The 25,484-nt window shown below is 47.8% G+C and overlaps 1 protein-coding gene across 5 annotated transcripts; it reads left to right on the forward strand.

Moving 5' to 3' along the window:
* Nucleotides 1-3,265: 3,265 nt before the first annotated feature.
* Nucleotides 3,266-23,607, forward strand: ppip5k1b (diphosphoinositol pentakisphosphate kinase 1b). 5 transcript variants are annotated; one of them, XM_055509998.1, is made up of 32 exons: nucleotides 3,266-3,500; nucleotides 7,433-7,855; nucleotides 8,059-8,254; nucleotides 8,622-8,712; nucleotides 8,803-8,888; nucleotides 8,976-9,130; nucleotides 9,331-9,432; nucleotides 9,506-9,667; nucleotides 10,054-10,175; nucleotides 10,674-10,775; nucleotides 10,875-10,961; nucleotides 11,064-11,139; nucleotides 11,382-11,491; nucleotides 11,752-11,775; nucleotides 12,612-12,697; nucleotides 12,818-12,943; nucleotides 13,347-13,391; nucleotides 14,235-14,356; nucleotides 14,458-14,640; nucleotides 14,815-14,956; nucleotides 15,025-15,248; nucleotides 15,325-15,452; nucleotides 15,531-15,645; nucleotides 15,731-15,838; nucleotides 15,922-16,038; nucleotides 16,125-16,265; nucleotides 16,345-16,450; nucleotides 18,085-18,231; nucleotides 19,428-19,490; nucleotides 20,991-21,128; nucleotides 21,258-21,371; nucleotides 22,299-23,607. In XM_055509998.1, exons 2-32 carry the CDS (start codon nucleotides 7,670-7,672, stop codon nucleotides 22,388-22,390), a joined length of 3,696 nt encoding a protein of 1,231 aa, XP_055365973.1. In that variant the 5' UTR covers nucleotides 3,266-3,500; nucleotides 7,433-7,669; the 3' UTR covers nucleotides 22,391-23,607. The 5 variants fall into 5 exon arrangements, with proteins under 5 accessions (XP_055365973.1, XP_055365974.1, XP_055365975.1 ...); XM_055509999.1 differs by lacking the exon at nucleotides 13,347-13,391; XM_055510000.1 differs by lacking the exons at nucleotides 11,752-11,775; nucleotides 18,085-18,231.
* Nucleotides 23,608-25,484: the final 1,877 nt, after the last annotated feature.

Consider the following 25,484-nt stretch of genomic DNA (forward strand, 5'->3'; position numbering starts at 1 on the left):
ACACAAGGTGGAAGCAGCCAAAGCTCCGTGTGAGCGCAGCCAGCTGTTCCATGGGACAAAGGACGGTATCTGGGCTCCCGGACAGGATCCACTGTGTCACGTCTGAGGCAGAACGGGCCAAAAGCTGACTCACATGTCACACAGCCCCTTATTTGTGCATGAAAGTTCCACAAAGATGAAGATCACTTGCATTTACTCATGAACTTATCTTGAATCCACCTACTGTACATGTTATATTGACTGAAATAGCTCATCAGGTTCAGCTCGTTTTTCTGTCCAAGGTGAGCGGACGCTGGAGTTCTGCTGACACACGGAGTCGCATCAGATCAGTTGCAACCAAACGGAGGATTCTTCTGGAGGGTGACAAATTTCAAGCTGGAGGAAAGTGCTGAGGCGTCGGTTTGGGTGATGGGCCGGTGAAGAGAGAGAGAGAGAGAGAGAGTGAGGGAGGGGGAGAGAGAGAGAGAGAGAGAGAGAGGGGGGGAGGGGGAGAGAGAGCGAGAGAAAGGGAGAGAGAGAGAGAGAGAGAGAGGGAGGGGGAGAGAGAGAGAGAGAGACAGAGAGCATGATACATGAAATGTCACTGACGTCTCCCTATCACAAAGGTTCATCATGTTCTGGCTGATCTTAAACTCTGACTAAAAGAAAAATCGCTGAGTCGGATAAATGCTAATGAAAGACTAATATCATACGGACAGACAGAGGAGGAGGAGCTTTGGAGCAGCAGCTCCATCCAGTCACACTGCAAACAGCACACGTACTCTATGTATTAATGGAACGTTTCTTCTGTGTCAGAGGCGCTTAAACCTTTACCTTCTTGGATTTTTTAGGCTCCAACTCAGACATGTTTAGGTTCATTGTTTGCTGCTGCTAAAATACACCAAAGGCTGCTTTCACCCCATAAACCTGAGTCCAGCTCTGCGTCTAAACTCAGACTCTGAGGTTGTCGACTCGCTGCTGCACATAAATCCTCCCCGTCAGGACGTCTGACTCATCCAACCTGCACAAGGTCGGATTGTTTGACCCGAGGAGCCTGAACCCAGTTTAGAGGATGTCGCCAGAAATACTTTGGCCCAAACTGACTGGCCTTGGTGGTTTGCTCTGGGGCTCCTACAGACCTGCATGTGGTTCCATCAGTGACACCTCCTGTGTGTCCCATCATGGACTCATCGGCGGCTGTAAAGCGCCAGTCACGCGTTCTGTCAGTGACGGAGCGTCTCCAGCGACTCCTGCAATCTGCCCCTCGGCCAGTAGGTAGCACCAAACCATTCACTGGGAGCTTAACGTCACATCACACGACTGTGTTGACACTGTGTCCTACAGTTTATCAAGTGGGAGGGTTTTTTCTCCTCCTCGTGAAAGTAAATAGCTGCTTCAAAGCTGCAGTGATTCACTCACTAAAAATATCTGGACTACACACATTTGGATGCTGCTACAAACCGCACATTAAACACACAACATGAGACGCATGCAGCCACAGGTATACACAGGTTACAGATAAGGAAGAACTGAGCCCAGTTTTAGGTTCATGTTCATAATTGTTCTGTTTATTTAATGATTATTATTGTCCACTGTGACATCTGCCCTGCCGGCTTGTCTCACTCAGTAAAAGCATTCAGACCTGAGGTTTCTGTTACAAATCAACAGCAATTCTTGAACTCTACTCGTCTCCAAACCAAACAGTACTTTGACTTCCATCTCCAACTAATCAACTAATAATCCCACAGTTCCTGGGATTTGTCATGATGTGAGCTTGTGACTGGATTAAATCTTCTTATCTACATTCCACCAGTGGTTCTTACTGTCGTTTTGTGTTTTAGTTGTGTTTGCGATGTGTAAAGCACCAAAAGCTGTCGCTTCCTGACAACTGGCACAAATGGCAAGCAGGACCAACGCATGCTGTTCAGCATCTCTGTCATTCCTGCAGCTATTTTAATCCTCAAGCCTTAATGAAATGTAAGCCACAGTCAATGTGACTTTGAGAGAGGTGTTAGCAGAGGCTGTGTCTCGGTGAAGGGGCAGAGTTTATGGGTCATAACGGCAAATACCCCCCCCCCCCCCCCCCCCCCCCCCCCCCCGTCCGTAAATGTCTGAGAGGACTGTGGTGAACCCTGTTCAACTCATTATCCGTAATTAGCAAGCGAGCACACCCGTCGTCATGGGAAACTGCGCAGAGGACAGGTTTCCTGTTTTTAAACTGTTAATAAGGAACTAAATGGACACAGCAGCCACACGTTAACAACCTTCTAATGTTACAGGGCGGCACAGTTTGAGCAAACCTTTCCCTCTCAGCGCCCGCGTCCTCGTGGCTGAAGCCAATGTATGAGTGAACAAGGTCTTGCTTGTCTACAGGCAGATGGTTTTCTTAGTGAATGAGTGAAGACAGATGTTTTATATACAGATGTGCTGCATAGTTTAAAGTGTTGGGTTTTGGATGCTGGGACAGAGCTGCTCCACATGTTTCTTGTCAGGCTGCCAAACTCACTTCATCCACACCGGGCAGCGACCAGGGCCGCGCTGCTGCTGAGCTCAGTGAGGAGCCACAGCCACTGTGGTTCATGAGGCAGCAGCTCCATGACTGCTAGATGAGCTGAACCTAAAAGATGCAAAATGCTCTCAATTCAATGTAAAATGAGGTAAAATGACATAAAATGACAAATCACATGATTGTTATTTCTGCTCAGGGCATTTATCAAAACACAGTTGCCGTGATTTATGATCTATTACTTTGTCTGTTCAATAGCTAGAAATACTGTTTGTTAAGACTTGCTGCTTCGGGTGAGATTAGCTCAGTAACTCACAACCAGGAAACTATAAATGTCTCCATTGTTTTTCTCTCTACTCTGGAAAGTGGAGCAACTTCTGTCGAGTTGGCAGAGAGATGAATGCAGCTAAAACACATTAAATATGGGAAAACAATGACCACAATACTAATGAGTGATCATTCCTAATACGTTGCCAGGCTCCTGAGCTGAAGTTTGTTCCCCTGATTAGTGGAACAGTCTTCTCTGTTCTGTCTCTGGCAGGTTGAATGTGGAGCCCCAGGTTTGTCTTTTGATCCTCCCTATGTTCACTGTGCGTCACTACCCTCTATTTCTGCTTCTTTCTAATAACAAGCTTTAGACCTGCAGGCCCTGGTTTGCAGCTGCCTATGATGGGGAACGACAGCGCCGCTGCAGTGCGCCTCTGTGGCCGCTGGGTGGCGCTAACGGCGCGGCGCCAAACGCCGCAAGTGGTGAGAAAAAAATCAAAAAAAGGTGAAGAAGAAAAAAGCGAAGGAAGGAAGCAGCAGCAGCACCAGGTGGCGGCAGTCGGAGCTGAGGTCCAGCAGTGGCCGGACGGAAACGGTGGCGTGTAGCTCCCAACTTTACTGCTGAGAGCGAAAACAGAAGGAAAACGCGTTCGTCGGCTGCGGTTCGCTCAGCGACTCGGTTCCGTCCAGCTCAGTCGGGACAAACCAGGAAGTGAACCGCTGCCGGACTCGCAGCTGCTTTCCGCCGGTGAGTCCCGCTGCTCCAGCGCCGCTCCCGTTCAACGGAGTTCGGACTCGGAGCAAAGTTGATGTAGCGGCGCTGTCGGTGGAGAGTGACAAGAACCGGGTCGGACTCGGCGTGTTTCAGGCTCCCGGGCGAACCGAGCGCCTTGCGTGGTTCTGATTCTACTGTGCGGGTTCACTTTCACGCTGCTGCTGCGCTGTTTGACTCATTCATTGTGTTTAGTAGTGAACGGACACGCTGCCGCTGCTCAGTGTAAAAACGAGGAAGCGGAGTTTGTGCGGTCACTTGTGTAATTACACAGAATGATGAAGTGCCTGTTGTTTAAGTGTAAATGGATCATTATAGTTCACTGTGGACGGTGCGTTTACTGCTTGCTTCAAATCCTGCAACTATAGTGGAAAAAGTCAAGAAACACTAATTGTGATTCCTGCTTTCCTCACAAACTGAACCTGGGCTGGTTTTCACTTTTCTCAACCTTGTGAAGTTATAGTCATAGCTGTCACTTAAACCTACAGAGCAATTTATTAGAAGTAATATTGTTGAGTTAAATCAGAAACTGATGGGGAAAAAAAATGAAGGATTCTGTTTTCACTGTTCAGTCAAATCCCAAACATTCTCTCATTTTGCTGCACAGCGGCTCCACCAGCCTCCCCCTCCAGCCCTCTCTGGTTTTACTGGTTTTATGTGCGATAAAGCACATATGTTATCCAAGGGTGGGACTGACCCGTGGGTCGTAGCTGGCATTAGCTGACATCAGTGTGATCAGTCCAGACAGTGGAGACCTCTCAGGATCTGCCGCAGACGCTGGTTCAGACCCGTTTAGATTCAACAGCAACATCAGACATGATGCATCACAACTATGGAGAAAACATCAGGAAACTACAGGGAGCTTTGATGTGAGACAGTCTGTAGGGTCGTGTAATGGCAGGAAGCCTGGTACAGTCTCTGGTTTCACTAACGATGCCAATTTATATTTGCACGTAATGCAAATTCTTTGATCTTGTACGTTTGGCTTTAATCGCTGTTCCACACTTGTTGGACGCCTGATACCAGCGTGAGCATGTCCTCTGACCCTCAGGGTTGATGTTGGTGTTCTGCCTCCATAACTTCATGCACTTCAGGACAATGTTTTACTGCATTTAATAATTAACAGTTCTGATAATTATTCTTGAACAAACGCTTTCACCTTTAAACCAGTCTCACAGAGGAAGAGGCTTAACCTTTGTCTTGACTCTCTATCACAGTAAAGGCTCCCACCACAAACATCCACATCCTAACAACGATTATTAGTAATCCAGCTATTGTTGTGCAAATGCAATGTTTATATCGAGGTAGATCTAATGGTGAACGTAGGCTTCCTGTGGTGGTTAAGCGTTAGTGCTGTGTTGTTGATGTCCAGACTGACAGTAACACAGACCCACAGGTGACATCTGGGCGTGTTTTTAATCAGCCTCCTCTTTTATTCATGGGAGGGGGATGAAAAGGAAGCAGACCAGGACCGTGTCCTCGTCACTTGTTCTGTGCCCCTTTTAAGGGGTCTTTAGGTTGTTTGTGGTGTTAATTGTCCACCAAGTGACCTCATCTCCACCAATGCAGAAATATGAAGCTTATGCGTTCATTGTGGACTTGGTTGTCCAGTCGTGGGCCTTAAGCTGCTCTTGTCAGGGCATTTAAGCAGATTCCATGAATGTGGCTTAAATGTGTCTCCAGTCACACGCTCCAGATGAGTCGAGTGTGTAAATGTTCAGTGTAAACACACACACACACACACACACACACACACACACACACACACACACACACACACACACACACACACACACACACACACACACACACACAAATCCAAGCACATCCAAAAATCCAGCTCGTGCGAGAATGTGGTGGTGAACATCAGCTCTAAGTTACGAGAGCGGAACCAAGCATTATAGTTTGGGTCTTGTCTTAAATCTGCCCAATCTGTTTAAAAAAATTTGAATAACAACTGTGGGAAGGAGCCACAACCGATTTAAGAGGGAGCAGTCACGAGTGCAGGGGATAAAAGTGTTTAATAACTGGTTGAACCACATTCGGCCCAGTTCCTTCTGTGGCTGTGGATTAGACCTGCTCCACATCCAGCTCGGCCCTTTCCTCAGCTCGCCTTTAAAAGCAGTCTGAAGATGCACATCACTTACTGAGGCTGAGCTTTTTTCAGCAGTTCACGGTAAAAAGGGAACCAGAGCAACGCGGCCAAACCGAAACTTGTCTGATTCAATGTTTTCACAGCCACGGTGAAAACGCATGTTTGCTTGGAACCTTTTATTGTGTGAACATGAGCACCTAACTTCACAAACGCATATATGCAATCAGAACATGAGAGGTTTGATGCGACATGATCAGAAACAAACGGGTCAAAAGAGGTGAAGAATGTGTTTCTGGCTCTGTGACACTTCATTAAATCAGCATTTCAGCCTAAACCGAGTCAAACTTCATCCAAAGCTTCTGAAGACGAGCGTTCATGAGAAGGTTAGAGTTCTAACACCACTCACTGGATCATGGGATTGTTCTTGTTCTGCTTTACCTTCTTAATCTGCATTAAAGTGGCAAGTGGTGGCACGACTTGTTAGAGGAATGTGTTTTGGAAGCGGTTCCGTCTGCAAACAGCCGACCTGCCGATGCCGCAATCCCGTTCCGTCACTGAGCGGAGCGTTCGCGCTGTTGGTGGAGTGAAGGTCACGACCTTAAACACGGAATGATCCGTGCCCACGTCCGTTGTTGGTATTTATTTCTGAGTTTACTCTGGTGGTGTGTTTCGACCCTGGGGCGTTCAGCCTGGTGCAGCCTGTCATCGCCTCAGCTCAGGCGTGAGTTATCTTTGCACTTCTTCAGTCCCGCCCACCGGTGCCGGCCACGCCCCCTTCAGTAGAGGTCACGGGTATTTTTGGGTACCAAGGTTGGACTGTGTCACGTGCGTCCTGGCAGAAAGATCAGACACTTTAGACCTCGTCAGCTGCCAGAATGTTGTGTTGCCATTGACGCGATCCGCTTTGAGTGGACACGGCTTTAAATAAGTTTCAGACGTCACTCGAGCCTCGTCCCTTGAAGGCGATGCCTCTGTCATAAGCCAACAATTTTGTTTTCTTAATTGCATCAGGTAACAACGCTTTTATAGCAGAATCTTTAGTAAAATTGTGAATATTGTTTGAAGGAACTGAGAGGAGGGACAAAAGGGAAGTGGTTCTCCTGAGTTCAGCGTGTTTTTCTGCAGGAGACGTGTTTGAGGTTTCAGGTGGTACTGAAACGGTGGAGTCTGTTTACTGGCAGCGTGCGATGGTGGTAAATGTCCCCGTGTTCAGTGTGTCGGTTTTATTTATACACACCTGCTTTTACTGACGTCCACGTCCCAGAATTCCGTCTGTCGTTTCTAGAATGCCTCCGTAAAAGCTTCTGGGAAGAAGAAACAATTGCAGAACCGGATACAAAGTTGCATCACTTTTGTGAAGGAGGAACTATAAGCATTGACTTTACACAAAGAACAATACATGATACATGATAAAATAAATCAAAGATAGTTAAAAGGGAGAAAGAAGAGAACAAACTGCAGAAACTGGAATTATTTAATAGTTTTTGATGAAGAAGATGCAGATTAAATTCAAATTGCAAACTTTTTTTTTTTCAAATTATCAAATAATTTAATAGAAGAGTCTTGTAAGCAGCTCCTTGTGAAATGCGAGCTGGAGTGATGTAAGCTCTGATAAACATGCAGGACTCAATAGAGACAGACGGTCTGGCTCTTCTTCAGACTCCGTCGTCCTGGCAACAAAAAACACTGAGTCTTCAGAAACTCCTCAGTGTGGCAGTGACTCTGGTTCCACCATGTCTTGCTTGTGGTCACTCACGCTCTGTCTCCACCTGCCACTTCATTTACAGGTTTTTCCTTTTGTGTCTCATTACAGTTTTACTTCTTGGACCGACGTTCTACCTCAGCGCGGCGTCGGCTCCGTCTGTTCAGCGTTCAACGCTCGTGTTCTACCTCAGCTCATTCTCTACACACACACAGCTTTTATCAGCAGACTCCTCACCGTATCGCCACCACTGCCGTTGGGAGCCAAGCGACAGAACAGTCCGCTGGGTTTCTGCCTGCTTAGGTAGTTGGACCTACCTGAAGCAGCCATGACACACAGGGGTTGGTGATGTCCGAGATCTTTGACGGGCTGAGACCGGGACCAGGAACAGAGGAGGGACAGGTGTGGAATCATAGAGACGTTCCTCGGTTTGTGGTCGGCTGTGATGACGACGAGCACGACATGGATCAGGTGGAGTTTGGCATGAAGAGTGGGGCGTTTGAGGAAGATGAAATGGAGGAGGACGACGAGTCGGTGAGTCACTGGGTGCAAACGCGGTGCCAAAGTTTACAGGCAATTGACTGTGATATTATATCTGTAGATAGAAAAAACAAAGTCCACAAAGTCCCCGGAGCTGTTGTTAAACTGTCCATCAAAACGCTACAAAAGCCTTTGCTGTGTTGCACCTGCAGTGTCTCATCACATCATGCCTCATCCCTCTGCTTCTCCTCCCGCAGCCGTCGGAGCGGCAAATCGTGGTCGGCATATGTGCCATGATGAAGAAGTCCACATCCAAACCCATGACCCAGATCCTGGACCGCCTCTGTAAGTTTGACTACATCGACGTGGTCATCTTTCCAGAGGAGGTGATCCTGGAGGAGCCCGTGGAGAACTGGCCGCTCTGCGACTGCCTCATCTCCTTCCACTCCAAAGGTAAACGTCTGTGTGCGTGAGGCTGCAGACCTGTTTATCCAGAAGCTCTGGGATCAGCGACTTGGTGCACAAACCTTCCAGCTTCAGGGTTAAACACTGAATCATGAGATTGTTCATGTTTTTTAGCTGCTATTAAAATAGCCGTATTGAAGGCTTATATAAATATACTGTGTTTTCTGACTCAGACTAACTCACATGGGAATGTTTTTCCACTCTCTTTTTAATGGAACAAGATTTTTAAAGTTTGCTATGACCATGGGAAAACATTTTGCCTGTGTTGTTAATTTTGGACAGAATGAACAAAGAATTATGCATTTATCATGTTTAAGTTGAGATAAGTGATAAACTTCTGTTGTGCCTTTTCCAGGTTTCCCACTGGACAAAGCTGTGGAATACGCCAAACTGAGGAATCCACTGCCCATCAATGACCTCAACATGCAGTATTTTATACAGGACAGGTAACGTTTGACAGTATGCACATGTACAGTAAGATGCAGCCACTATGCTGATGGTTTTATGCTGAGCTTTATAATCGTCGTTGCTATCAGGAGGGAAGTTTATCGGATCCTGCAGGAGGAGGGCATAGACCTGCCTCGCTATGCTGTGTTAAACAGAGACCCCAACAATCCTGAAGGTGAGCAAAGCGTTTATCACAGGTTAAATGAGGACGAGTGGGAACCACCGTGAGTGCCTTCCGTTCTAACAACGCGTGCGTGTGCAGAGTGCAGCCTGGTGGAGGGCGAGGACCACGTGGAGGTCAACGGGGAGGTGTTCCACAAACCCTTTGTGGAGAAACCCGTGTGTGCCGAGGACCACAACGTCTACATCTATTACCCCACGTCTGCTGGAGGAGGCAGCCAGAGGCTCTTCAGAAAGGTACCGGGGCACCGACTTGGCCTTTTATGGACCAACGGAGCACGAGGTCTTCAACTGCAGATTTACTGTTCCTGCCACATCCTGAGCGGTTTCATGCTTCTCATATCTTTATTTTGAAATGCTTTATTCAGGTGTTAACACTAAAGATATCACACCGGTTCCTTCATTCTTCTAGTTATTTGTTTCCTTCCTTCCTGTAGATCGGGAGTCGGAGCAGCGTGTACTCCCCAGAAAGCAGTGTACGGAAGACTGGCTCTTACATCTATGAAGAGTTCATGCCCACAGATGGCACTGATGTGAAGGTATGCAGTGACAGGTCATCATGCGTCAGATGGGTTCTAGCGGTCATTTGCTGCTTGTTTCGGAACCTCTCAGGTTTACACAGTGGGTCCAGACTACGCCCACGCAGAGGCGAGGAAGTCTCCAGCTCTGGACGGAAAGGTGGAGCGGGACAGCGAGGGGAAGGAGATCCGCTACCCTGTCATGCTGACGGCCATGGAGAAGCTAGTGGCCCGGAAGGTCTGCCTGGCCTTTAAGGTGAAGCCCAGTCCCACCTGCTGTGTGCAGACGTCCTAGGAAACCGGCTGTATTTGTTTTACCTACATTACTTACGGGTTTGTGGCTCCTCTCTGGGCCTTTTTTATTACTGCTCAGGTCCTTAGTGGTGTCCAGGACCCATCTGTAGCTAAGAAAAACATTGATTCACCATGTGTTTTGCTGCATCAGAGTGTAGGTTCAGCTCAATAAACCCGTTTCAGTGAAGGGAGAACATAAACATACTGTAAACAAAGGCGATGGTTGATATGGAACAGTTTGACTTGCTTTAATGAAATGAATGTGTTTGGTAGCTTGGAGCTGCCTGCTGTTACTCACATCCACATCTGATCCATTTCAACGTGTGTGTGTGTGTGTGTGATTTTCAGCAAACAGTGTGTGGGTTCGATCTGCTGCGAGCCAACGGCCACTCCTACGTCTGCGACGTCAACGGCTTCAGCTTCGTCAAAAACTCCATGAAGTACTACGACGACTGTGCCAAAGTTCTGGGGTGAGTGACTTCAGCACCAATAAACACTGAGCTGGAAGTTTGTTCTGCATGAAACGGATCAGATGAGAATAATTCCAGCATGCAGACGTTTACTACAGGAAGAAGTACAAACGCGATGCCTGGTTTCGAGTTCTAACACCTTTAAGCTCTTGGTTCGTATTCACAGGATCCTGTTTTCAGCGCAACGTCTTATTTATCAGCTTCACCTCCTTTTTCTCAGCTTCGCAACTGAAGCTGATTAAAGACTCATACATTTTACAGAACATGGTACGCGATAGTAATGGACACTAGCATGAACGCTATCGCTCAAGGTGTGACGCTCAGGTAGCAAAGAACTTCCAGGAACTGTTGGCAAAGATAAAGAAGCAAAGACAAAGAAGCAGCGTGTGGAAAGAAAGAGAAGGGAATTAAATTAGATCGACTGGTGCGAGGAGGCGTTTGTGGGTCGGTGGCTTTTGACCTAACGTTTAATGTTACTGGTTTTGTTGTGCTCCTCAGCAACATGGTGATGAGGGAGTTGGCCCCCCAGCTTCACATTCCCTGGTCCATCCCCATGGAGGCCGAGGACATCCCCATTGTCCCGACCACCTCAGGAACCATGTGCGTCCGATTAACCAAATGTTGGCTGGGTCCACGGAAAGCTTTGACTGTTAAACCTGCATCTTAATCTCATCACACCCTCTGCCCCTCATACGCTAGGATGGAGCTGCGCTGTGTGATTGCCATCATTCGACATGGGGACCGCACACCAAAGCAAAAGATGAAAATGGAGGTCCGACATCCTCTGTAAGTTCACATTGGTTATGATAAGCCTGTCCTGTTTCTTTAAAATGATTAAAAGGCTGGTTGTCACTTAAAAGATACTTTCATTCCACTTGTCTTTCACAGATTCTTTGAGTTGTTTGAGAAGCACGGAGGATACAAGTCAGGAAAGCTGAAGCTAAAGAAGCCGAAGCAGTTACAGGTGACAGAGCCTTTATATTCACTGGTTATCGCTCTCTTTCTCCTTTTTGAGCCCCACACTTATTATGGATCAGACATTGTCATTGTTTTGTTGTCTTAATATTTATACTCAACTGTCTAAATCCGCTCCCATGCAGCTCATTCATCCTCTCACTGCATTGTCGTCTTCTATAAAACGCTCATTATTCGTTCCGAGTGTTTAGTGAAACTAGAATAACCCACATTTTCCTTCTGCGCCTCCAGGAAGTGCTGGACATCGCCCGCCTGCTGCTGGTCGAACTGGGCCAGCACAACGATTGTGAGATCGAGGAGAAGAAGTCTAAACTGGAACAGCTCAAAACCGTCCTGGAGATGTGAGTGGCGCCTCCACAGACTCTCAGCATCACACGAACACACAGCTTCAGTCATCGGCCTCTTTGTTTCCCGCCATCGTCATCCATCCGCAGCCATCTAGTCCCAGCGCGATGCGACTTCCAGTCGTCCTTCTCTTACTCACAGCCAGACACGTGTTTACTGTGATCCGCTCCCTCCCTCCTGTGTCTCTAACTCTTTGCTTTATCCTCTCTCCTCTCCTCTTCTCTCCAACCATCCCTCCTCCTTTCTCTCCACAAAGGGAATCCAGCTTGAATGACACTCAGTACGCATCATCTCCCTTCTCACTTTAAAGGATGAGGTTTTACTGCCCTCCTTTCTCGTAGTCCACATAGTGTGTGTGCAAAATAAAAGGAATGCCGTTTGTCTTCCCGACTCAGACCAAGGTGGATATAGGTCAAGCCTTGGATCTGTCACACACCTGTAAACCGTAGCTCATAGTTTGTGCAACGTTTGGAGGTATTCCTGTTGTTTTGTGCACTGGGTGTACACCTTCCATTAACGTTCATCCATTAAGCCATTAACACCGAACCCGTACACAGCCGAAGACCTTTGATTTCACTGTTTCCGTGTGTGTACATCCGTGTGCTGTGCTCCTCCGTGTGCATGACCTCTGCACCACACATTAACCTAACGGCCCTTCTTCAGCCGTTCATTAGCCTCTATACTAATACCAGTAATGTGCTGGTGTTAAAACGTAGCATATACACAAGTGAACAAAGAGGAGAGTTTTTGCTTATCAAGCAGCAGAAAGGCTGCGTATCCATGACTCATGAAGAGGAACGGAGCTGCCGTCAGTCTTCTAGCTGGCGTGTAGCCGCACACGATCCACTGACTGAGCTCATTAAAACAACTGCTGCTTGTTTGTGTGAATGATCAGTGGCTTTAGTTGAAAATGAGGTCAACTAAAGCAGCGTTTGTACAATTTGTGCAGTGTTCAATAAGAAGGATCAAGAGTTTTACTTCAAGTCTCTTGACCAACAACCTAAAGTGCCTTTTAGTGTAGGACTGTTCAGACTGACATGAAATGTTTAACGGTCATTAAACTGAACTGTTGTGTCTCTGTGCATATCATGTGCGTGTGTTCTTTTGTTTCCACAGGTACGGTCATTTCTCAGGTATCAATAGAAAAGTCCAGCTGACGTACCTGCGCAACGGCCAACCTAAAGCCTCCAGTGAAGAAGAAGGTACGAACACCGAGGGAGAGCACAGTTAAAGCAGCAGTGATGCAGCACGTTCGACAGGCGGGTGGTGGAAGGACTTAATGTTTGGTTGTGACGGAGCTGCTCCTTGTGTTTTGTTGCCAGAGTCTAAGAAGGACGGCCCATCTCTGCTCCTGGTGTTGAAGTGGGGCGGGGAGCTGACGCCTGCGGGCCGAGTCCAGGCTGAGGAGCTGGGCCGGGCGTTCCGCTGCATGTACCCTGGAGGTCAAGGTACTGAACGGATGTAATGACTCGGCCGTAAAACAAATGAAACCCTGCATTCATGCCCAGTGCTCTACTGAACACGCACCGGGTCCAAAGCGCCACAGCACGCACTTTGGAAACGCTTCAGTCTTAGCGTCAGAAGGTCGATGACGGAGACTAAACAGACAGTAGCATGACGTGGTGAAGGGCGAAAGCAGAAAAGGCACCAACTTTACTGATACATTATCAGCACCAGTAATGTTCACAAGCACATCTCACCTTGACTGAGCATCACTCTGTGAAATTAGACTGAAGCTTTTGTTGATGTTCTTTTAAAAACCAACCCCGATTTTCTCCATCACAACTTTTGCTTTGTTTATTAATTCTTCTTTTCTCTTCTTGCCTGTTGTTGCCTTGTGTAAACTACCAGCCGGTGACCACCGGTCCCTTGGCTGTGAGTCACCTATTGAGTTTGGTAAGAGAAAGGTCTCCTGGACACCACGGCTCCTCCACTCCTCTGTCATTCTGCGCGTTTGTCGCTCCGTACACTAACGAGCTCCTTGCTGTCATCTCATCCTGGTTTTGTTTCATTCACCTGGCGCCTCATCCTGTATGTGGATGGTTTGTGTCCCTGAGGTGATCCACCAACCAGCAGATGTTGTTTTGGTTACTTGGTCATACATCCGGAGCACCAGCAGCTAATGAGGGTCATCCCACACTAATCCAAGTGCATTTTGGGTTCCTGATAATGATGATGATGATGTTTGTTTGGTAAAAACAGCTGGCAGCCTGGATTAGATGTTGTCTGCATTATAACAACGACCTAATTGGCTGGAGCCTGAAAAAAATGCATGAAGCATCAGTGTGATTTGATCTGTTGCACTGCTCTGCATCTGCCTCTGCAGCTATAGTTCCACATAAGGAGGAATATTCAGCATGAAGCAGACGTTAACCAGTGGGTCATAGTATTTTATCTGCGCTGCAGTACATCAGTCTGCAGTAACTTTGGGAGTTTACTTCACTTTCACTTCAACCACACATTTGCTTTTCAGTGAGTTTAAACTTGCGACACATTTTTAAGACCATGCGTTTGAGCTGAAAGTGATGTTGCATCTGTCCAGCTGCCGTGTTTTCAGTGTGTCTGTCCTATTTTAATAAAAAACCCTGGTACCGTGGGACCTCTCAACAACCATTGTGTACACTTTGTCTCTACTCTCTTAACAAGCTCCCAACTGACCTGGTTCTGAAAGACAAGCGCCTTTTAATCACATGCTTGTACCAGCTCAGTTGGCTGAATCCTCTCTGGGCCCTGTTCTAGGTGACTACGCTGGGTTTCCGGGCTGTGGACTCCTTCGCCTGCACAGCACCTACCGCCACGACTTGAAGATTTATGCCTCTGACGAAGGCAGAGTGCAAATGACAGCAGCTGCTTTTGCCAAGGTAAAGCTCAGACCAAACAGCTGATTTACCTTAAACGCATGCTGTTCCTCTCCTGCCTCATTCTCATACACGTTCAGCTGAGTGTCTCACTGTCCCTGCAGGGTCTGCTGGCTCTAGAGGGGGAGCTGACCCCCATACTGGTGCAGATGGTAAAGAGTGCCAACATGAACGGACTGCTGGACAGCGACCGCGATTCGCTGACTGGATGCCAGCAGAAGGTCAAAGCCCGGCTGCATGAAATCATGCAGAAGGACCAGGACTTTACACCCGACGACTATCAGAAGGTATGTAGACACCATGTCTGGTGCAATGTTTGCAAAGGCTTCAGTGTAGACGGCTGATTGTGCTGAAATATGTGAGCTTGTTTAAACAAATATGAAAAAAACTGATGCTCAGATATTTATTCAGGCTTCAATCATGTCAGCTGTGGTTTCAGGGTTGTAACATTTGTGTCTCAGTTGGCCCCAACAGGAAGTCCATCACTGGTGAACTCCATGAACATCCTTCAGAATCCAGTCAAAACATGTGACAAGGTGTACGCCCTCATCCAGAGCCTCACTTCACAGATTCGCAAGAGACTGGAGGACCCCAAGTCTGCAGGTCGGTGTCCAATGCAAAAAAGCAGGATCGCATCTCTTCTCCTGTCGTCACCGTGTGCTCTGCTCCAGACCTGCAGCTTTACCACAGCGAGACGCTGGAGCTGATGCTGCAGCGCTGGTCCAAGCTGGAGAGAGACTTCCGCATGAAGAGCGGGCGCTACGACATCAGCAAGATCCCGGACATCTACGACTGTATAAAGTACGACACGCAGCACAACGCTTCGCTGGGTCTGGAGGACACGCTGGAGCTGTTCCGGCTGTCACGGGCCCTGGCCGACATAGTCATACCACAGGTAAATGAACAGCAGCATCTGAGTGAGGCTACAGGAGGTGTGGAGGTGTTTTAAAAGTGACTGACTGCTTTAACAGGAGTACGGCATCTGCAAATCGGAGAAGCTGGACATTGCGCAGGCCTACTGCGTTCCCCTGATGAAGAAAATCCAGCTGGACCTGCAGAGGACGCATGAAGACGAGGCCGTTAACAAGCTGCACCCCCTGTGAGCGCACAGACCGCCGCGGCTGCCGACGCGCCTGCGCTTGTGTAACCGCCTCTGATGAGCTCTGCTCCTCTTCAGGTATTCTCGAGGCGTGATGTCTCCTGGCCGTCACGTCCGCACGCGCCTCTACTTCACCAGCGAGAGCCACGTCCACTCGCTGCTCAGCATGTTCCGCTACGGAGGACTGCTGAACGTAGGCTCTGTTTTCTTTCTGGAAGGTGGAAGGTTTGAGTGTTTAAAGTCAGGCTTCTGGTGATGTGTTTGCATCTGTGTTCTAGGAGGAGAAGGACCAGCAGTGGAAGCAGGCTATGGACTACCTGAGTGCTGTGACCGAACTCAACTACATGACACAGATCGTCATCATGCTGTATGAGGACAACAACAAGGTCGGCTCTCGTAGTGTTGGTGCAAACGCTCGTCTCCCGTCAGCAGGGCTTCCATGTGTCCATGTGCTTTGTGTGCGGAGCAGGACCCTTCGTCCGAGGAGAGGTTCCACGTGGAGCTTCACTTCAGCCCAGGAGTCAAAGGGTGCGAAGACGAGGAGAACGTCCCGCTGGGCTTCGGCTTCCGCCCAGCAGCGTCTGAGGCGAGTGATGCGTTGCTCAGATGAAGGGGGGGTCCGGCTGTGCAGCACGTTTTAAATCTGTACTCTGAATTTGTGTGTGCTCTCAGAATGAAGACAAGAAGCCGAACCATGGGAGCTTGGAGGACCTCTCCCAGGACCAACCAGACCAGGCGCTCCTGGTGTCTGAGCCAATAAACAGCCTGCGGAGGTCTCCCATGATCCGGAACCGCAAGACTGGCTCCATGGAGGTAAACTTGGTAGAACCTGGGTTATGCTTCAGCCTCCAGTGCTGGTGGTTGTCTGTACTGAGTGGTTCTTTTTACCCAGGTGCTCTCTGAGGCGTCTCTCACCCAGTCGTCCAAATGCACGTCCCACCGGCTGCTGCCGTCCTGCTCACGCCAGTCTCCAGAGATCAAGCCGGCCATGGGTTTAGGTGGGCGCCTCACTCCTAGCGCGTGGCTGCGGTAGAGCGAGTACAGATACACCAACCTGACCTCACATTTACCTCCAGGTGTCATCGCTAACGCTTCGCCGCATGCCCCCCTCACAGCCCGTTTCCATATCTTTCCTGTCTGTTCTTATCCTTCCATCACCCCCTCCCTGTTCACTCACTGATGGTCAGGTTGTTTCCACTCCAGCTGAGCTGCAAACAGGATCAGACTCTAAACTATGTGTGCAAGAGGGCATTGGAGAGCGGGTTGTGTTTACAGCCAGCTACAGGGTTTGTGTGTTGGTCCGTGCGTGCTCACCGATGAGGTGACACGTCTTCTTTCAGCCCTTAAACTCTGAGCTCTGCCTTCTGTTAACTGCAGAACAGACACTAGACCTTTAAAATGCACCACCTGTTCCATCAAATATGAGCTGAAACCTGTGATCCAGTCAGGGTTCTACCCAGATCAAAGAACCCTCGCTGGACTGTGGTGTTGGTGTGTGTTCACAGCCTAAATAAAGACGTGAGAATGTGAAAACAGGCAGTGGAGACACGTAGAGACAAATGAAGCCACATAGTAGAGGAGTTTGTCATGATACGAGATGAATATGATCCCGTTAGTCAGGAGAGGGAGGAAGCAGGCCACAGTACGGCTAGGGAAGCAACACAGGTAGGTAAAGTCTTAGTTTCCAGCCTGAGGCATGTGTTACTGGTGGCTGAGTGGACGTTTACTAACTGTTTGACCTCAGTGCTGCACGTTTTCAGCACCGCTGCCTTGAGAAGCTGTGAGAAGCACCATAACCTTTAGATCCTGCGTTGGTGCAGCTGCTTCTCCCTGAATGCATTAGTCACCGTTTAGCCTAATCGTGTGTGAATCTGAAAGCAGCGGGCGATTCAGTGTTTGGACATCAGGTGATCTCCACCCGAAGCCTCTGCGCGTTCTCAGCAGCGCGTTTGTTGCGTACACGACGTGTGAAGCTGCTGCTTCGTCCGCCGGTCAGAGCAGCAGCTGTTAGAAAAGTCCTCAGACAGTTCAGAGAGCTGCTTTTCCCTCGCAGCTGTTTACAGAACAAACACAGGAGGCAGCGACTCCACACTGAAGCCTTTCTGCATCGCACTTCTTTCTCTCCGCTTCTAAAAACAGATTAAACTGGTATTTCCTCCTCTGGTGGTCGACGAGCTTGGATTTAAAACCAAAAAATGAGTTGGCTGGTTTGTGTCGACTGGTCTGGTTCTGTGTGGAAACGTGCACGTGCATGGAGGTGCGCGCACGCATATGCACGCACGCACACACACACACACACACACACACACACACACACACACACACACACACACCTAAATGAGGTGCTGTGGTGAAAACCTTGTGTGAGGCTCGTTTCGCCGTGTCTGACCCTGTTGCTGTCATGAACTTCTGCTGCATTCAGAAGGTGGAGCCTGGTTTCCCAGTAAGGGCCCAGTTCCAGGGTGCTCACACAGGTGCTCACCTCACAGGACGTACAACGTTTGTTGTGATGGGTAACGGCATGTTGAGTGATGGTCACTAATTCAGCCTTCGCACCTCCGCTCCCTCCATCCTACACACCTCTACCCCACCCCGGCTCCTCCTCCTCTTCCTCCTCCTCCTCCTCACACAGGCTCGCTCTGCTCTGGCCTCTTCAGTGCCTCCACTCTTGGGGTGTCCTGTAGCGCCCCCAACCTGCGGGACTACGTCCGCACGCACCACCACCATCGAAAACCGCCCCTGTCCCCCGGCAGCCTGCCGTGCAAGGGTGGCATGTTCGGTATGTTCACACGCTCTCCGCCTCCAGAAGGTGCTTCTTTTTATTTTTGTCTTCTCTTTCAAGAGTCTCTTAAATCTCATCTCATGGATTGAAATCATCATTTGGCTTCTTTATTTTCCGACACTCCTTTTTCCGGTCAGTCTTTTTGGGGCCAATCACTGTTGTCACTTTTTTTTTTTTTTTTTGACAGGTTTCTTTCTTTCAATCTGTTGCATCACGTCTCTTGAGTAATTGACTTCAGTGCGTGCATGATAATGGAGCTGGTGTGACAGCAAGCTGATGAGGTTGTGACCGGATGCTGAGCATGCAGCCTTGCATTGAATGGTGCAGTTCCACTGATCACTCTACTTTCTGCATGGGTGCTGTAATGCTCTCACTCCCTCTCTGCCTCTTTGATCCTTTTTAAGGGATGTGATTTCATAATCCATAGTGAAGTCGTCTTGTGTGTGTGGCTTCTTTCATTCGTCACACTTTAATTCTTTTTAAGAAACTTTTATTTGGAACTGTTGTATTAGACTCCGTCATCCACCTTTAAATAATTTGTGGTCGGTTAATCTGAGTGTTTAGCAGCTACTTGGGGTTTAGTTACCATGGTGACAGACGTGTCCACTGGGTGTCACTGTGGCTGCAGAGCTGCTCCCACAGTAACAAGCATCCTGTTCTGAGCTGCTCTCTGAGCGGAGGTGAGGGTGTGACAGACATCAGCTGCTCATCTACAGAGACACTAACACTAGTTCTGTGTTCAGTATTATGGTGTATGACCATGTGAACGTCAGTCCTGGTTTGAATTAAAGCCTGTGATGCGGACTGGTACCGGTAGAGATCTTCTCCTATTGTTCGGTTGGACCCTTGTGTTCCCAGTTCAAATGCTATTCTGGAGTAATAATCTGTGCTGGTTTGAGCCTCATTCATCTCTTCCTGCATGTTCATCTTTCAAGCAGATCGTCCGTGTGCTCCATCCGGTCCACAGTCTTTCACCTCATTCCCTCATAGTCATTTCGTCCTCGCTCGTTCGGGGACGACTCTGGTTTTCACGCATGTTAGCAGACAGACGCTGGTGAATCAACAGGTCGACTTGTTCTGCTCATTTCTGCTTTGTTTCCCTCATGTGAACGCACAGACCACGCAGACATGAGCTCAGGCACACACAGGTTCCAGCAGTGCCAGTAACACAGTTACCTTTCTTATCTCCTCAGAGCTGCTCTCTATGCCGGCAGTAAAGAGATTTTCTGTGTCCTTTGCCAGGCATCCGTCTAATGGTATGTCTGCTTTTATTTAAGTTTACATCCAGACTCCAGATTCCTTTTTATCTTGCATGAGCTTTTTGTGGGGAAGCGTTTCTGCAGTTATCTGTTTTGGGGACTTGGCTGCGTTAATTCCAATAAGAGCCTCCAAGAAGCAAAATGATTTTCTAGCGTTTCGGTTTGACGACGGGCTGGTTTGTTGTATGTTGTCATGTTTTCAGTGCTCACCTCTAACCCCACCTGCTGTGCCTGCACCCGTTTGACTCACCGCACAGGAGCCGTTTGTGTGAATGTGTCTGAGTATGTCAATAATCTGTGCACGCATAATCCTCACCTGCACCTTTTGTTTAATTCACATGGTTTCAAGTGGTTCGACTAAACATTGTGTTGTTAAGATGTTAATGAATTTGCATGTATGAGATTTTAACATTTTAAACAGAGCCTGAGGAACGTGCCAAGATGAGCTTCATGTGATTGTTGTTTTCATCAAACCCGTTTAAAGACAAGCTGCACAGTCTCTCATTTTTAATGCCCTTGAACCTTTTACGCAAATACGTAAATTCATAGAAAAATGTTCCAAGCAGCTTTTTTCTATTAAAGGAAGTGCTCAGTGATGAACTTGGAGGTTCTGGTTCATGAGTCTGTACAGTATGAGTGTAGGAGTCCTGTTGAAGCTGATCTGTCAGTGCTGTGTGCTTTTTGCAGGGTGGCGGCCAATGCGCATATAGAAACAAATTACTGTGAACTTCTGTGAACTAATTCCCAGCGCGGCAGAAATCTGAAAGCTCAGGTTCTGCTCAAACGGCAGAGATCGGATGTCACGGTTCCTGACACAGACTCATTATACAAACGTCATCTCTGACGCTGACGGGCAGATGTGCGTGTGTTGGGTTCCCATCCACCGCCTGCTGCTGCTGCTGTCGTCTGTGTCCAGCCTCTCTGTAGATTCATTGTGAACCGACCGTCTGCAGACGCAGCCCAGACGCTGCTCTTTCATTCTTCAGACTTTTGCCTCTGCTGGACCCGGGCTCTCTGATCTGACCCTGCAGGGCTGTGGACGGGACCACGACCTCCTCCGTGTCCCGATTCGCTGGAGGATGTCTCTCCTTGAGCGCTTCCAGTCGGACGCTGCCAGTGACGACTGAGTTGTTCGCTGCGTTTCTTTGGTTTTCCCTCATTCCTTTTCGTTTTACTTCCGTTGTGACCTCTGTTGTCCTTGATCTCAGTCATATTATTGAAACTTGTACGGAAAACACAGTAAAGGCTTTTAATTCTTCCTTGGCAGAGATTCTACAGTGGAGAAATAACTTACAACTTTCCAAACGAGCATCACAGAGTGAAGTCCATAACTGCATGTCACACATTAACACTGAGCACCTGGTCCGTAGCAGGGGAGAGGTCCGGTTGGGGTCCGGACGGTCCCTAACTGCTGCTTGTGTTTTATCTGTGCTCTCTCCGTTCCCTGGTTGCTGTGATGGAGCTCTGCATCACGCTGTGCTCCTGTCTGTGCTGCAGGCTTCGAAGGCTGCTCCATGGTGCCGTCCATCTACCCGCTGGAGACGCTGCACAACCTGCTCTCACTGAAGCAGGTGGAGGAGTTTCTCAGCCGGGTGTGTGAGAGCAGCAGCGATGCCCACGCCAAGACCATGAACGGTACAGTAGCTGCGGCCGTGGCCTCGTCCCTGACGCCGCTAGTGGTTCAGAGGTAGAAGGGAATAAGAGGCAGATAAAAGCAGCTAAAGCCAAAAGCTGGGGTCCTAACGGCTGCTGTCTCTGCTCCAGCTCTCTCTGGACTCTTTGACTCCCAGAACCAAGCGTCTCTCTACAGCCCCCAGCAGCCTCTGTCCTCCTCCGGCTCCGAAGCGTCTCTTCGACCACCGAGTCAGTCTCTGTGGCGTAAGTATTCAATGAAAGACCGTGAAGCTCCGGGTCGTCGTCTGCCTGTGGAGTTTTGGCTTCAGGTTTTATTCCTGTTTTATATAAATTTTCATTGTTCACTTCTCGATGAGCATTTAGATTCTCAGCTTTTCCAGCCGCGCTGCTCTGTCGCAAAGCTGGAACCAGTCAACATTCATTGGATTAATTGAGCTTAGATGGTTTTGACTGTTTCACTGAAGATGTTGGCTCATATATTGAACCTGTGGGGAATTTATGCTACCAGGCAACTAACTGACCAATTAACTGTTTCAGCTCCGCCTAAGCTCCCACCTGAGCAGCCATTTTAAGTCTCTCTGGGTAAGCGCATCATGTCCGTGTGAGGTTGTGGGACGTGGGCTCTGAAAATTCTGCTTCTTTATAATTCATCTGTTTTTTCCTAAACAAAAGACAATTGTTTGCTGATCTGGAACATAAAACTGGGTTAGAGAGAAGGTGACATCCTCCCTAACAACCTGACATCCTCCTGTTTTTAACCTCCATCGCCTGATTTCAGACCTGGTTCATTTCTTCGCTGGTGTTGTGTATTGATGAAGCGTTTGCTTTTGTGACTTCTATTGTTTTTACCCTGGATTCAATCTGTAGCGCTTTAAGGATTAATCCTCTTTTTCTCATCTCTGCCGTCGGTACGTCCTTATCTGAGTTTCTCTAACGGCCCAGAAGCTCAGTTTAGTTTTTATGAGGTTATGTCTGAGTTTTATTTCTGCTGTTATTGAGGTCAAAGTGGCAGGTGGAGGCAGACTTCTTTTTCAGCCTTTGTTAAATATAAGTCATAGGACTGGACTACTAAAACCCAAGCCACGAAGCCGTGTGTGGGAGGACGTTGTTGTGTCAGGGGCTGTCAGAGGGAGAATCTTTAAATGACTCCGCGTTCTGCTTGTCTTTAAGATGGCAGCATCCCCTCCAGTGCTGTGTCCAGTGCAGGACCTTCTTCTCCAATCACAGAGAGCGCGACGCTGAACTTCAGCTTCAACCAGTAGACCGACGCCCCCTACTGGACATCTGACGACGTGACGCGCTCGTTTCCATCACTGGAGGCGGCCAGAACCCCCCCAGTGGACCTCCACTGGGTCAGCCTCCTCTGCTGGTGCCCAGTAACACTGTACTCACCAGTTGTGCCTTAAGTTTAATTCAAACCCAGAAGCCATTTTACAGAATCAGCTGTTCAGGTCGACCTGGACTCAAAACGGAGGAGAAGCTGTGCGACGCTTTAACTCGAGTCTGGTCATCGGCAACAAATGTCTCCATGAAGGTTTCAAGCCTGAAAAAGTGTTTGTTTTCTTGTGGAAAGTTAGAGGAGTAATGAACCAAGCTACCTGAAACTCACCACAGCTGATGTTATACCAAAGAAAGTGTGAAGAGTGTGAGTCTTTGCTGAACTCTTCTGTGCGTGGACGGTTGGTTCATTTTAACTCCTTCAGCACCAAAGGCGCCCGTCTCTGTTCTGTGCAGAGACGGGCGTCAGTGTTGACGCCTATTATTAGTTTACTTCAAACCAAAATGACTGGTGTATTTTTCTAATCAAGGCATTTGTGAACACCTGAAACTCCAGCTAGCTTCATCAATGTGTTTTATATCAGTCTGCTGTTAAATATAATTTATCTATAAATGTGATTTTTAAAAGATTTTTGAAAGATGAATATTGAGTATTCTTATTACACACTGGGTTTTCTGCTGTCTTTTATTGACTTTGGTGTTTACAAATGAGATTTAATTTGATATGTGTTGCTTTTTTTAGAATGAAAGGGAAAACCACTTGATAAATGTCCCTTTAGATCACGACGACCGTCTTTTTGCTGCGGTTTCTCTGTTGTGTCTGCGTCTGAGCACCAGGTTGCGGTCGTCACCGTCTCTTTTGCTGACTGAAGTGGGGCCAATGTGTGTTCAGTTTTTTTTTTTCTTCCCTCATGGGCTTTACGTTCAAACGAAACTTTATGCAGCATCAATACACAGAGTTTCCAACTGGTTTAATAAGAAATGAGCTGACTCCCACAATCTGGAAATGCTCGTTTCACACATCACAACACGTATTTATGTGGCTTCGTGTCAGCAGATTGAAATTAGCCTAAAGTCCAGTGTAGTGATGTTTGTTTATGGAGTCTTTAGGCGCAGCTCTCAGGAGGCGGATGGAGGCACCTCTGTCCATGTGTAGGAGCCGAGTCAGAGCAGAAGCAGTAATAAAAGCAGCCAAATCATTGTTCAGTGTGTTGTCAGCTACCTGTTGGGGCCGTTTTCTGTGACTCTCTTCTGGGTTCCTCATCTTTTTTTGACGTTTCCTCCTCATCCTCACCCTCCTCTTTTCATCTGCTTACCTTCATCTTTCTCCTTTCCTCCTCTTTTACATCTCTTCCTCCACTCTCACTAAAATTGGCTTTTAAAAATAGTGATGATTCATGCCTCCTCCTGTTGCTCCAATGTGTTGCCATAGCGATGCCCCCAGATGTAATTCACTCCTCCTGAGTGGCGTTGGGTGAACGAGAGCTGGAGAGAGAGAAAGACTACAGACTCACCGGGAGTCAGCGCTGACGTCATTCTTTCTCTGGGTGGAAGTTCTATGTTCACACATGAAGTGTCCATTCTCACACACACACACACACACACACACACACACACAGCTTTGTTTATACTGCAGCATATTTTTATTGCTGCAGTACAAACTACTGCTGCTTCAGTTGGTCCCTGTGATGAGCCCTGTATTTTTCTCCTCAGTTTTAAGATGATGATGCCAAATGCAAAGTTTTTTAAATAAGTCCAGATGTTCATTTACACGATGTGGCTCTGGTCTAAATGCTGCCCACACACCATCTAACTTTTCACCTGCTGCTTCTTACTGTTAATGGTGATAGAACACATGTTTTTATTTTCATTTACTAAAGAAATACAATGAAGTAAACTTAACACACTGAACATAAAGGCTGGATTTGGTGCAGATTAAAGCTGCAGACTTTTGTTTTTCCTCACCACTTGAATTGTGTACAAAAAAACCCTCAGGGTGATGACTCACACCGACCACTTCCAAAGCGCTGTGCACTGTTCAGATCCCACTGTGTGACTCAGAGTCAGTCCTGATGCTGCTGGTCAGAATAATCATAATAGTTCCAGCAGTCGGACTATTGAATCTCTCCTCAGTCACGGGTTTGTGACGAGCGAGGTTTAAGAAATGGAAAATTAAACGTTTCCAATGTTTTCCTTCATGCTTTTCTATGAGCTTGTTTTTTTTACTGTGGGAGGTCACTGTGTCCTCGGCCAGCGACTTCCCTCCTACTGTTCAGCTTTTGCTCTAAAATTAAGACGTTAATGTGAAGACAGAAGTGGGAGGAAGCAAACTGTAGTTGTGCTGATGAGACAATTACCCTCATCCATCGTCTACGGAGAAGCAGGAAGATCAGACTCATCTCAGCGCCCACATAAGAACCACAACTCATTTAACTACTGAGTAGAATGAAGCAAGACACGTAACAATATGAGAACTAATGAAAAAGGTTCAGGCTTCTTCATCCTAAATAAGAGCATAGGAGCCGGTGTTCTGTAATAACGCGTTGCCGCTTTAACTGGTGACCGTCTAAATGCGGCACTGGTTGACGAGGGCAGGTTCACTCCTTCTTCCTGCTTCAAACAGCTGCTGTAGCTGCGAGCATACAGTGCTGCGTGTGGATATGGGTCAGCAGTGAACGTGGGCACTTGTTATTACAGAACACCGGAAACTATGGATGAAATTTGTGCCAAACAGAATGAATCATCTAAAAGCCTTTTGCCACTTTCAGGTCACAGTTTTCAGTTGGGGAGTAGTATGTCTTCATCTGATAAAAATAAGCAGTTAAATGACATCCTTCCTCTGCTGCACAAGGTGAAAATGCTAAAGCTGCAGGAGACGATGCCTCTAAGACTCAAAAGCCTGGAGAGTCTATAAAAGGCAGATCTACTGACAGTCACCGCTGTGAGAACATGAGAACTTAAAGCATTTCTAGTATTTGGTGATGTTCTTCATCACATGCAGCCTGTATTAAATATTCCACCTGCGTGTCCGCCTTGTCTCAGTTACCATCACAAGAAGTAAAGAGTAGGAAACAGTGG

This window comes from Betta splendens, chromosome 6 (assembly GCF_900634795.4).
Source record: "Betta splendens chromosome 6, fBetSpl5.4, whole genome shotgun sequence".
Lineage (NCBI taxonomy): Eukaryota > Metazoa > Chordata > Actinopteri > Anabantiformes > Osphronemidae > Betta > Betta splendens.

Excerpts from the sequence above, each read along its gene's own strand:
- ppip5k1b (XM_055509998.1), top strand. The coding sequence starts at position 7,670 with ATGTCCGAGATCTTTGACGGGCTGAGACCGGGACCAGGAACAGAGGAG. Across the intron at positions 9,131-9,330 it reads GCCAGAGGCTCTTCAGAAAG|ATCGGGAGTCGGAGCAGCGT; the intron begins GTACCGGGGCAC and ends TCCTTCCTGTAG. Across the intron at positions 21,129-21,257 it reads CCACGCCAAGACCATGAACG|CTCTCTCTGGACTCTTTGAC; the intron begins GTACAGTAGCTG and ends TCTCTGCTCCAG.